This window comes from Oncorhynchus gorbuscha, unplaced genomic scaffold (assembly GCF_021184085.1).
Source record: "Oncorhynchus gorbuscha isolate QuinsamMale2020 ecotype Even-year unplaced genomic scaffold, OgorEven_v1.0 Un_scaffold_27:::fragment_6:::debris, whole genome shotgun sequence".
Taxonomy (NCBI): domain Eukaryota; kingdom Metazoa; phylum Chordata; class Actinopteri; order Salmoniformes; family Salmonidae; genus Oncorhynchus; species Oncorhynchus gorbuscha.
Genome location: NW_025745132.1, coordinates 233,065 through 246,897, shown reverse-complemented (window position 1 = coordinate 246,897; position 13,833 = coordinate 233,065). Strand labels below are relative to the sequence as shown.

The 13,833-nt window shown below is 46.7% G+C and overlaps 1 protein-coding gene across 1 annotated transcript; it reads left to right on the top strand.

Annotated features, from left to right (window-relative positions):
* The first annotated feature begins 6,500 nt into the window (after positions 1-6,500).
* Positions 6,501-13,615, top strand: LOC124017550 (chondroitin sulfate proteoglycan 4). Its single transcript, XM_046332765.1, has 6 exons — positions 6,501-7,139; positions 7,386-7,517; positions 9,350-9,525; positions 9,688-9,871; positions 10,104-10,597; positions 10,772-13,615. The coding sequence occupies exons 1-6, from the start codon at positions 6,926-6,928 to the stop codon at positions 12,419-12,421; spliced, it is 2,850 nt and encodes a 949-aa protein (XP_046188721.1). The 5' UTR covers positions 6,501-6,925; the 3' UTR covers positions 12,422-13,615.
* Positions 13,616-13,833: the final 218 nt, after the last annotated feature.

Below are 13,833 nucleotides of genomic sequence, written 5' to 3'. Positions count from 1 at the left end.
CAGTATAAGACAAAAGTAATAATCCTGGATATAACAAGGAGAAAACAAAACAGGAAAAACTTAAATCCACTCGTAGTAGCGAGGACTGACTGGAGACTCGACCATAGACTGCAGGTAGCTTAGGGAAGGCACCGACCGTAGCAGACTAAGACACCTGCTCACACGCAGCATCTGAAGAAGACAAAACACGACAGGGCGAGACCAGGACACAGAACAGCGAACATCATACAAGGATCCGACAAGGACAGAAGCGGAAAACAAGGGGAGAAATAGGGGCTCTAATCAGAGGGCAAAATAGGGGACAGGTGTGAAAAGAGTAAATGAGTGAGTTAGGAGAATGAGGAACAGCTGGGAGCAGGAACGGAACGATAGAGAGAAGAGAGAGAGGGAGGGGGAGAGAGAGGGATAGAAAGAGGAACGAACCTAATAAGACCAGCAGGGGAAACGAACAGAAGGGAAAGCACAAGGACAAGACAATATATGACAAAACATGACAGTACCCCACCACTCACCGAGCGCCTCCTGGCGCACTCGAGGAGGAACCCTGGCGGCAACGGAGGAAATCATCAATCAGCGAACGGTCCAGCACGTCCCGAGATGGAACCCAACTCCTCTCCTAAGGACCGTAACCCTCCCAATCCACTAAGTACTGGTGACCACGTCCCCGAGAACGCATGTCCATGATCTTTCGTACTTTGTAAATAGGTGCGCCCTCGACAAGGACGGGGGAGGGAAGACGAACGGGGCGCGAAGAAAGGGCTTGACACAGGAGACATGGAAGACAGGGTGGACGCGACGAAGATGTCGCGGAAGAAGCAGTCGCACAGCGACAGGATTGACGACCTGGGAGACACGGAACGGACCAATGAACCGCGGAGTCAACTTGCGAGAAGCTGTCGTAAGGGGAAGGTTACGAGTGGAAAGCCACACTCTCTGGCCGCGACAATACCTAGGACTCTTAATCCTACGTTTATTGGCGGCTCTCACAGTCTGCGCCCTGTAACGGCAAAGTGCAGACCTCACCCTCCTCCAAGTGCGCTCACAACGTTGGACAAACGCCTGAGCGGAGGGAACGCTGGACTCGGCGAGCTGGGACGAGAACAGAGGAGGCTGGTACCCCAGACTACTCTGAAACGGAGATAGCCCGGTAGCAGACGAAGGAAGCGAGTTGTGAGCGTATTCTGCCCAGGGGAGCTGTTCTGCCCAAGACGCAGGGTTTCTAAAAGAAAGGCTGCGTAATATGCGACCAATCGTCTGATTGGCCCTTTCTGCTTGACCGTTAGACTGGGGATGAAAACCGGAAGAGAGACTGACGGAAGCACCAATCAAACGACAGAATTCCCTCCAAAACTGTGACGTGAATTGCGGACCTCTGTCTGAAACGGCGTCTAACGGGAGGCCATGAATTCTGAACACATTCTCAATGATGATTTGTGCCGTCTCCTTAGCGGAAGGAAGCTTAGCGAGGGGAATGAAATGTGCCGCCTTAGAGAACCTATCGACAACCGTAAGAATCACAGTCTTCCCCGCAGACGAAGGCAGACCGGTAATGAAGTCTAAGGCGATGTGAGACCATGGTCGAGAAGGAATGGGAAGCGGTCTGAGACGACCGGCAGGAGGAGAGTTACCTGACTTAGTCTGAGCGCAGTCCGAACAAGCAGCCACGAAACGGCGCGTGTCACGCTCCTGAGTAGGCCACCAAAACCGCTGGCGAATAGATGCAAGTGTACCCCGAACGCCGGGGTGGCCAGCTAACTTGGCAGAGTGAGCCCACTGAAGAACAGCCAGACGAGTAGAAACAGGAACGAAAAGAAGGTTACTAGGACAAGCGCGCGGCGACGCAGTGTGAGTGAGTGCTTGCTTAACCTGTCTCTCAATTCCCCAGACAGTCAACCCGACAACACGCCCATCAGGAAGTATCCCCTCGGGATCGGTAGAAGCCACAGAAGAACTAAAGAGACGAGATAAGGCATCAGGCTTGGTGTTCTTATTACCCGGGCGATAAAAATCACGAACTCGAAACGAGCGAAAAACAACGCCCAACGAGCTTGACGTGCATTAAGTCGTTTGGCAGAACGGATGTACTCAAGGTTCTTATGGTCAGTCCAAACGACAAAGGAACGGTCGCCCCCTCCAACCACTGTCGCCATTCGCCTAGGGCTAAGCGGATGGCGAGCAGTTCGCGGTTACCCACATCATAGTTGCGTTCCGATGGCGACAGGCGATGAGAAAAATAAGCGCAAGGATGGACCTTATCGTCAGACTGGAAGCGCTGGGATAGAATGGCTCCCACGCCCACCTCTGAAGCGTCAACCTCGACAATGAATTGTTTAGTGACGTCAGGAGTAACAAGGATAGGAGCGGACGTAAAACGCTTCTTGAGGAGATCAAAAGCTCCCTGGGCGGAACCGGACCACTTAAAGCACGTCTTGACAGAAGTAAGAGCTGTGAGAGGGGCAGCAACTTGACCGAAATTACGAATGAAACGCCGATAGAAATTAGCGAAACCTAGAAAGCGCTGCAACTCGACACGTGACCTTGGAACGGGCCAATCACTGACAGCCTGGACTTTAGCGGGATCCATCTGAATGCCTTCAGCGGAAATAACAGAACCGAGCAATGTGACAGAGGAGACATGAAAGGCGCACTTCTCAGCCTTCACGTAGAGACAATTCTCTAAAAGGCGTTGGAGTACACGTCGAACGTGCTGAACATGAATCTCGAGTGACGGTGAAAAAATCAGGATATCGTCAAGGTAGACAAAAACAAAGATGTTCAGCATGTCTCTCAGTACATCATTAACTAATGCCTGAAAAACAGCTGGAGCATTAGCGAGACCGAACGGCAGAACCCGGTACTCAAAATGCCCTAACGGAGTGTTAAACGCCGTTTTCCACTCGTCCCCCTCTCTGATGCGCACGAGATGGTAAGCGTTACGAAGGTCCAACTTAGTAAAGAACCTGGCTCCCTGCAGAATCTCGAAGGCTGACGACATAAGGGGAAGCGGATAACGATTCTTAACCGTTATGTCATTCAGCCCTCGATAATCCACGCAGGGGCGCAGAGTACCGTCCTTCTTCTTAACAAAAAAACCCCGCTCCGGCGGGAGAGGAAGAAGGCACTACGGTGCCGGCGTCGAGAGAAACAGACAAATAATCCTCGAGAGCCTTACGTTCGGGAGCCGACAGAGAGTATAGTCTACCCCGAGGGGGAGTGGTCCCCGGAAGGAGATCAATACTACAATCATACGACCGGTGAGGAGGAAGGGAGTTGGCTCTGGACCGACTGAAGACCGTGCGCAGATCATGATATTCCTCCGGCACTCCTGTCAAATCACCAGGTTCCTCCTGAGAAGAGGGGACAGAAGAAACAGGAGGGATAGCAGACATTAAACACTTCACATGACAAGAAACGTTCCAGGATAGGATAGAATTACTAGACCAATTAATAGAAGGATTATGACATACTAGCCAGGGATGACCCAAAACAACAGGTGTAAAAGGTGAACGAAAAATCAAAAAGGAAATGGTCTCACTGTGGTTACCAGATACTGTGAGGGTTAAAGGTAGTGTCTCATATCTGATACTGGGGAGAAGACTACCATCTAAGGCGAACATGGGCGTGGGCTTCCCTAACTGTCTGAGAGGAATGTCATGTTTCCGAGCCCATGCTTCGTCCATAAAACAACCCTCAGCCCCAGAGTCTATCAAGGCACTGCATGAAGCAGCCGAACCGGTCCAGTGTAGATGGACCGACATGGTAGTACAGGATCTTGATGGAGAGACCTGAGTAGTAGCGCTCACCAGTAGCCCTCCGCTTACTGATGAGCTCTGGCTTTTACTGGACATGAATTGACAAAATGTCCAGCAGAACCGCAATAGAGGCAAAGGCGGTTGGTTATCCTCCGTTCCCTCTCCTTAGTCGAGATGCGAATACCTCCCAGCTGCATGGGCTCAGTCTCTGAGCCGGAGGGAGGAGATGGTTGCGATGCGGAGAGGGGGAACACCGTTAACGCGAGCTCTCTTCCACGAGCTCGGTGACGAAGATCTACCCGTCGTTCTATGCGGATGGCGAGTGCAATCAAAGAGTCCACACTGGAAGGAACCTCCCGGGAGAGAATCTCATCCTTAACCTCAGCGTGGAGTCCCTCCAGAAAACGAGCGAGCAGCGCCGGCTCGTTCCAGTCACTAGAGGCAGCAAGAGTGCGAAACTCTATAGAGTAATCCGTTATGGATCGATCACCTTGACATAGCGAAGCCAGGGCCCTAGAAGCCTCCCTACCAAAAACTGAACGATCAAAAACCCGTATCATCTCGTCTTTAAAGTTCAGGTAATTGTTAGAACACTCAGCCCTTGCCTCCCAGATAGCTGTGCCCCACTCTCGAGCCCGACCAGTAAGGAGTGAAATGACGTAAGCAATCCGAGCTCTCTCTCTTGAGTATGTGTTGGGTTGGAGAGAGAACACAATATCACACTGGGTGAGAAAGGAGCGGCACTCAGTGGGCTGCCCAGAGTAACATGGTGGGTTATTAACCCTAGGTTCCGGAGACTCGGAAGACCAGGAAGTAGCTGGTGGCACAAGACGAAGACTCTGAAACTGTCCTGAGAGGTCGGAAACCTGAGCGGCCAGGGTCTCAACGGCATGACGAGCAGCAGACAATTCCTGCTCGTGTCTGCCGAGCATTGCTCCCTGGATCTCGACGGCAGTGTTACAAGAATCCGTAGTCGCTGGGTCCATTCTTGGTCGGATCCTTCTGTTATGCTGGTGAATGAGGACCCAAAAGCGACTTAACGAAAACAGAGTCTTTATTCCAGTATAAGACAAAAGTAATAATCCTGGATATAACAAGGAGAAAACAAAACAGGAAAAACTTAAATCCACTCGTAGTAGCGAGGACTGACTGGAGACTCGACCATAGACTGCAGGTAGCTTAGGGAAGGCACCGACCGTAGCAGACTAAGACACCTGCTCACACGCAGCATCTGAAGAAGACAAAACACGACAGGGCGAGACCAGGACACAGAACAGCGAACATCATACAAGGATCCGACAAGGACAAAAGCGGAAAACAAGGGGAGAAATAGGGGCTCTAATCAGAGGGCAAAATAGGGGACAGGTGTGAAAAGAGTAAATGAGTGAGTTAGGAGAATGAGGAACAGCTGGGAGCAGGAACGGAACGATAGAGAGAAGAGAGAGAGGGAGGGGGAGAGAGAGGGATAGAAAGAGGGAACGAACCTAATAAGACCAGCAGGGGGAAACGAACAGAAGGGAAAGCACAAGGACAAGACAATATATGACAAAACATGACACCCCCTTGAACTTTGCGACCTTTTGCCACATTTCAGGCTTCAAACATAAAGATATAAAACTGTATTTTTTGGTGAAGAATCAACATCAAGTGGGACACAATCATGAAGTGGAACGACATTTATTGGATATTTCAAACATTTTTAACAAATCAAAAACTGAAAAATTGGGCGTGCAAAATTATTCAGCCCCCTTAAGTTAATACTTTGTAGCGTCACCTTTTGCTGCGATTACAGCTGTAAGTCGCTTGGGGTATGTCTCTATCAGTTTTGCACATCGAGAGACTGAAATGTTTTCCCATTCCTCCTTGCAAAACAGTTCGAGCTCAGTGAGGTTGGATGGAGAGAATTTGTGAACAGCAGTTTTCAGTTCTTTCCACAGATTCTCGATTCAGATTCTTCACACTCTTTCATCAACCTTTATGATGAGTATTTCTGTAAATTGATGTGGCTCTCTGCAAAATCATCGGATGTTTTGGAGGCAAAGCATTACTGAACATAACCCGCCAATGTAAACTGAGATTTTTGGATAAATATGAACTTTATCGAACAAAACATACATGTATTGTGTAACATGAAGTCCTATGAGTGCCATCTGATGAAGATCATCAAAGGTTAGTGATTCATTTTATCTTTATTTCGGCTTTTTGTGACGCCTCTCTTTGGCTGGAAAATGGCTGTATGTATTTTTGTGACTAGGCGCTGACCTAACATAATCGCATGCTATGCTTTCGCCGTAAAGCCTTTTTGAAATCGGACACTGTATAATAGTTGTATGTTTGAGGAATTTTAATTATGAGATTTCTGTTGTTTGAATTTGGCGCCCTGCAATTTCACTGGATGTTGGTCAGGTGGGACGCTACCATCCCACGTAGCCTAGAGAGTTAAGAAGGAAAGAAATTCCACAAATTAACTTTTAACCAGGCACACCTGTTAATATAAATGCATTCCAGGTGACTACCTCATGAAGCTGGTTGAGAGTGTTCAAAGCTGTCATCAAGGCAAAGGGTGGCCACTTTGAAGAATCTCAAATCTCAAATATGTTTTGATTTGTTTAACACTTTTTTGGTTACTACATGATTCCATATGTGTTATTTCATAGTGTTGATGTCTTCACTATTATTCTACAATGTAGAAAATAGTTTAAAAAAGAAAAACCCTTGAATGAGTACGTAGGTGTGTCCAAACTTTTGACTGGTACTGTATATATGGAGACAGTTTAGCAGCAAAAATAAGGGGTTAAATACATGTAAAAAAAGAAATATATACAAATGTTTCCTGATCTTTCTTATATCTCTCATATACAAGACAGACATTTCAGAACAAACATCCTTTAGATTTTTGGGGTACAAATGTTTTCATAAAATTATTATTATTATTTTTATTCTTCTTGGGGTCTTACAATTCAAAATCAAATAGCAAAAATATCCTTGGTATGACCTTGGTGGTATAGTAACCAATAAAGGTTGGGAACCACTGCTGTAGGTTGCGGTACAATACGATGGTAGAATATTAATAGAATTTCCATGTTTGACAGAAATCTTCTCAATTCTCAATCGGTTTCTTTCTGCTTGTTTTGCTTCTCCTCTTCTCTACCTGTAACTGTCCTCTTCTCTACATGTCCCCTTTACAGGTATGGGTGAACTCAGTCACAGAGATCAGTGTAGATGACCTGAGTGCTGAGGACAGTGACTCTCCACCGGAGGACCTAGAGTTCATCGTGACCCCGCCTAGTAACGGTCACCTGGCCCTGAAGAGCGCCCCCTCCAGACACATCCTCAACTTCACCCAGACACACACCCTCCACGGACAGCTGGTGTTTGTCCACAGTGGTGAGACTATGAATACTGGATAGTAGATATCAATAGGAGGTAGCTGCTCTTACAGAATAGAAGGTTAGTAGCACTGAAGGGTGCCATCAAAATGCTGGAAATGCAAGTGGACAATATACGACATGCAAGTTAGACATACAAGTCATATCCCTGTTCTGGTGCTTTATAAGGGTTATAACCACAGACATATGTACAGTAGTATATCTAATGACCAGAATCATTAAGACAGACTTTTGTTCCTTGCAGGTGCCTTGTCGGGAGGTTTCCACTTCCAGGTCAATGATGGGGTGAACTTTGCCCCCCGACAGATCTTCAGTACCACGGCACGCTCCCTGGTCCTCAGCCTGGAGCGGAACCACGCCCTCACAGTGTTCCCAGGTAACAGCAACTAGATACACTGGTATGGGATGCAACTCAATATTAGGAAGGTGTTCCTAATATTTGGTATACTCAGTGTATATAGACTTTCAACTAAGCCCTCACAGTGTTCCCAGGTAACAGTAACTAGATATATAGAACATGAACCAGTTATGATGTTCCCAGGTAACGTAACAGGAAATATAACTATAGCCACCCCCTACACCATAATCAGAATAAAGGGTACTGTCCTAAAGAGGAAAATCTTGGTACAGTTCACAAAGTGAATATATAAAACATATAGAACACCCCCCTCCCCCACCGCCGCCGCCACCTGCTTTAGCCTCATTGTCTAGCCTGGTCCCAGATCCATCTGTGCTGTCTTGCCAACCCTTTTGGTGTTTCACATGACAATGACCATAGGAGTTGTCAAGGCAGCACAAACAGATATGGAACCAGGCTAGTAAACCCCTGGTCTTTCTGCTGCAGTATAAAGTCATTCTCAGCCTGTACTGAATCAGATGAGCATGGTGCCAGCTGCCAGCCTGTACTGAATCAGATGATCATGGTGCCAGCTGCCAGCCTGTACTGAATCAGATGATCATGGTGCCAGCTGCCAGCCTGTACTGAATCAGATGATCATGGTGCCAGCTGCCAGCTTGTACTGAATCAGGTGATCATGGTGCCAGCTGCCAGCCTGTACTGAATCAGATGATCATGGTGCCAGCTGCCAGTCTGTAAATCAGATGATCATGGTGCCAGGTGACAGCTTTTAACAGCTGGTTATGTGGTAGGTTGCTAAGTAACTTAATCATACTTAACTTACCAACTATTATGCCTCCTGGCCAGAGGCCTGGTTTATCAAGATCATAGGATAACGGAGGTGGCATAGTCTTACATTATACAGAAAGGGGATTCAATCGCCCTTGAGACCATGCTACCAGTACGGTATCTTCCAAGATAATGTTGTCTAGAGAGCTGCATGTAATACCGCACCTGAAAAAAACATGCAATAGCTACTTGGACTGCCTGTCTCTGTCCTAGTTATGTTTGTAATACTGCAATGTCCTTGTAGTTACAACAGACAATGAAGTTTGTACAACCTGCCGATCATGTCTTTCATAGTTACAACTTGTAGTTACAACAGAAGTTTGTAGTGTACAACATGTCAATCTTTTATTTATAACAGACAACAGACAAGACGTTTGTACAACATGTCACAACATGTCGTTTATAGTTACAGCAGAAGTTTGTACAACATGTCTTTCGCCAGACAAAGACGTCCGATCATCGGTGTACAATTTTTTTGGTGTAAAATAGTGCAGAAGGTACGTTTGTTTAGCTGTTGGAAAGAGGTGTCCAGAGAATCTGGTCACGCAGCTACTCTGTGTAATGATCTTCGTCTGTTGTTTGTAGAAAGTCAGACCGAAATGCAGCGTGTAGGTTACTCATGACTTTTAATGAAGCTAATACGGTACATGAAACAACGGAAGAAGAAAACAACAAAGGAATGAAACTAATACAGCCTATCTGGTGACTAACACTAAGACAGGTACAATCACCCACGAAATACAACGCGCACTCAGGCTACCTAAATACGGTTCCCAATCCGAGACAACTAGAATCAGCTGACTCCAATTAGGAATCGCCTCAGACAGCCAAGCCTAACTAGACACACCCCTAATAATACACACTCCCAATTAATACAAACCCTAATACGAAATACAACATATAAACCCATGTCACACCCTGGCCTACCCAAACATATAACAAAAACACAAGATACAATGACCAAGGCGTGACACTCTGCAGGTTTTATCCCTACTAAACACGGCCCTGTTTTTTCTCTGCAGGCTCTGTGAATACCATCTCTCAGAATAACCTTCTGGTGGTAACCAACGACAATGGTGACATGGGAGGGAACCACTCCATCCTTTATAATGTTACCAGTCCTCCAAAGCTGGGAAGACTGGTCAGAAAACAGACAGACAACTCTACTGCAGAGATCTCCTCCTTCACACAAGACATGGTAATGCAATATCAATTCTTAGAGACACAGTTTTATTTATGTTTGGCACAGTTATGTTGACTTTAGAAGACACATTTTAAGAGTGCCTTTGCAACAATAGCTTGGATTTTGAAGTTAAAATATCCCTATCTTTCTTGTTTCTCTGTTGTCCTGTTATTTTAGGTGAATGAGGGTTTGATTAGTTATGACCAAACTCATCCTGAATCGTTGGGATGGATGACTACAGACTCCTTCACTTTCACAGTGTCTTCGTCCCCTGTCTCTCTGCAACCTCAAGTCTTCAGCATCCATATCTCCTATGAGCATGCACCTGCAGAACGCAACACCATTCTCACTGCTAACACTGGTGGGTCAGTTAGTCTGTGTTGCTGTTAGACAGACAGACAGACAGACGAAGGCTCTACTGGACTCTTGACAGTAGTATTCCCCGCTAACCTACCCTGCAGAATACAATCACTGGTCCAAAACCTCAAGTTAAACTTTTGAATTAATTCTTATTTGCAATGACAATCCTGATATTTATGAATGTTCAATAAAAGCGGTTTGTTTGTGTGTATGTTGTTCTTCTCTGTTACCAGGTGCTGTTGTGACAGAAGGTGGCAGAGTGGTGATTGACAAGATGCAGCTGGATTCCTCTAACCTGCTGGGAAAGCTGTTGGAACCCCAGCGACGTTCCTACGAGGTCTGGTACCACGTCACCTCTCTACCCCAGCACGGCATAATCACAGTGGGAGAACGCAACCTGACCAGCGCCAAACCCAACTTCTCCCAGTTCATCCTGGATAAGCTTGGAATCGCATACCAGCACGACGACTCCGAGACGACCCAGGACTTCTTCACCTTTGAGGTTTGGCTGAACCGTAAGGGCCAGCCTCCCCAGAGACCCTCAGAGCCCAGCCTGATAGTAACAGAGTCGTTTGACCTCACAGTGACCCCTGTCAATGACCAGCCGCCCCTGCTCCGGACCAAGGCCCCCAGTCTGAGGCTGGTGCAGGGGGACACTGTGGTCATCAGCCCTGAGAACCTCCTGGTGGAAGACCTGGACACCCCTTCAGAAGAGATCCATTACAAGGTCTTCTTCATGTCATCTTTTACCGTCCTTTACAGGACTCACAACCCCTTATCGTTTACACCTTACTTGTTGTTGTCATTTTTACAGTAATTCTGTTTTCCCTCCTTACTTTTTTCTGTGAGTTGTTGAGACATGTCTGTGAAATACATTGACGTTTTATTTGATTTGATTTAGGTGATCAGCAAACCCAACAATGGCTTCCTGTCTCTAGGAGAACAGCTGAATGAGACAGTGTCTGCCTTCTCACAGGCGGACATCAACCATGGTAGAGTCCACTTCGTCCAGGACGGAGAACCCTCTTCAGGAGTGTTCTACTTCAGTGTGACTGATGGGTTCCACCGGCCGCTATACAAGCTCTTCAACCTGGAGGTCACTGCAGCAACCGTCTCCATGGTGAACAACACAGGATTGAGGCTGGTACAGGGTCAGACAACCGCTACATTGACAACAGAACACCTGGCTGCAGAGACCAATGGGAGACACAGTGTGACGATTCACTATAGAGTGACCACACCACCACACCACGGCAGTCTCCTCATGTCCAACCTGCCAGTCAGTGAGTTTAACCAAGAGGACCTTCACTCATGCAGACTGTCCTATCACATGACGGACCTCACCTCCTCCTCAGACAGCTTTGAGTTCACAGTCTCGACACCGGAGAGTAACATGACCGCTCAGATGTTCAATGTCACGGTCCAACCGCTCATCCATTTCAGCGAGCGTGTCCTGATCCCGAGTGGCATCGCCGTGAAACTGAGGAAGGTCTATCTGGACGCCACAGACCTCGCCACACTCAGTGGCAGTGACCCTGTCTTCCACATCCTGTCCCCGCCCAAACACGGCAAGCTGGTCAAGGTGACCTTTGACCTATCGGACAGCGCCAATCACTCGGTGGAGTCGTTTACCTTCCGGGACGTGGTGCAGGGCAGGGTGGCCCTACAGGAGACCCTGGTACAACAAAGACACAGCAACAACATTGCCGATCAATCAACATCTTTACTGTCCCAACTAAGGACTGCCGACAACAACACAACAGAGATCCATGTGTCCATGCTCAATGACTCCTTTTCATTCCTTCTGAGGGCGGATAATGTTCAGCCGGCTGTAGGAGAGTTTTTATTCACCATCGTGCCATACGAAGAGAGTTTGAACCACACGACCAGGTCACCTGGGCGCAATCAAACCACAGGCGGCAGAGGGACTACAATCCACTCTGCAACCCACCCTCACACCACAAACCACAAGACCCACAACAAGACCCTACAGAAGCAGTTCAAAGCCCGTCACCACTGGGGGAACCAGACCCACGGAGATCACCCCATGATCCCCACCGTCCCTGGAAACACCCATGGGAAACACAACATCCACGGCCCCCACAGAATCACCCCAGTTCGGGGAGAGTCCCTGCCCCGGCCGGCTTCCGACCCCCTGCTGCTCATCCTGCCCTTCCTGGCCTGCCTGCTGCTCATCGTCATCCTGGTGGTCCTGATCCTGGTGCTGCGCCACCGCAGGGAGAAGAGGGCCTTATCCAGAGGGCTCATCCAGGAGCTGGCGGCTGCAGCCGGAGATGGAGGCCCAGAGGGGAGCCCCTACCTGGGCAGACCGGAGAGGAGCATTGCGGTCCCCTCAGTGGTGGTGACTCCGCTGCTGGGCCCTAATAGTTGCCCCGGCACTCCGGTCCTCAATGTGCTGCGTAGGGGAACGCTGGCTCCACGGGACCCTTGTCTGCTGCTCTGGGCGGTAGACGCTGTTCCTGATATGGTACAGGCCCAGCAATGTCAACACCCCGAGCCCACTCTGAGAGACAACCAGTACTGGGTGTAATTGATCCACAGCTCATACCCCTACATTGAAACAGAGATACTAACTAAACTTTATACTATTGAGTAACTATTGAGTACCCCCACACCTACTCTGAGAGACAACCAGTACTACGTCTGATTGAACCCATACATACACTGAAACACAGAGACTTGGTTTAACCTTGCACCCAATATACTGTAACTATTGACTACTGATGTTTGCAATGTTGGTGCTGTTTGCTGGTTTCATTGTGAACTTGATTTTGGGTCCTTATATAGAAACTTCTTAATTGGTTCTACAATTCACCCTGTTACAATGTTTTTTTGTGGCAGCTTACTATTTTACTTTGGTTTTATTGGGATTTTATATTTTATACATTATTTGACCAATTAGTTTTGCGAAAAGATGTTTCATTATAACTTTTCACAATGGCTTCAAAAACCTGTCAGTTTTTTTTCAGACCAGTAAACTGTTTATTTTTTTAGTGTAGTTGGATAATTCAATTACAGTATTTATGCTTCCTGTTTTATAAAAGATGTATGTTTCAGTTTGCGGTTACACTATGTAGTTTACATTAATCTGACTAATGTAGCAATGCACTGTACATACACATCTGCTTGTAGCTTGAAACAGGAACTGAGATTACATTAGATCTGTTTTCAAGAAGGTGCCTTTAGTTTGAATGCAGTCAGTCAGCCATGATGTTGTAATGGTCACAATGTCTTCTAGTCTGGTTAGGAACAATAGACCAAATACTTGACTAACACACTTTTTTGTTGTTGTAAATAATTATACTGAAATGCATGTCTTCACTCATTATGCAGTATTTTATAACCATATGATAACTTGAACACACACCTGTTCATCACGCATGGCATGCCTGATTCAGTGTTTCCATTGGCTAGTAAATATGCAGCCCACTATTTCTATAAAAAGACTTGACACACTCTTTGTTTATAAATAATGCATGTCTTCATCCAGTCTTTTTGTAACCAAATGATAACTTTATCATGCCTGTGCTTCAGTGTTTTAAATGTCTGAATACAAAGTACTATACTTTACATGTAAATAAATATAGTATGCAGTCAAATATTTCTATGATAATAAAGATGAGCTATAATGAGAACACATACTACACCAGTCGATGTGTGCTCATCTCTGCTGCAGCCTGAAGTAAACACGTCTGTATTTTTCAAATAAAATATTTGTGTTATATATAGGTTGTGTACAGGGCTGTGACAACGTATTTGCTCCCTTTCTGATTGTCTCTACTTTTGCATATTTGTTGATACGGATTGTTCTTCAACCAAAACCTAATATTAGATAAAGGGAACCTGAGTGAACAAATAACACAACAGTGACATACTTATTTAATTGATTTCATAAACAAAGTTATACAACACCCAGTGCCCCTGTTTGAAAAAGTAATTGCC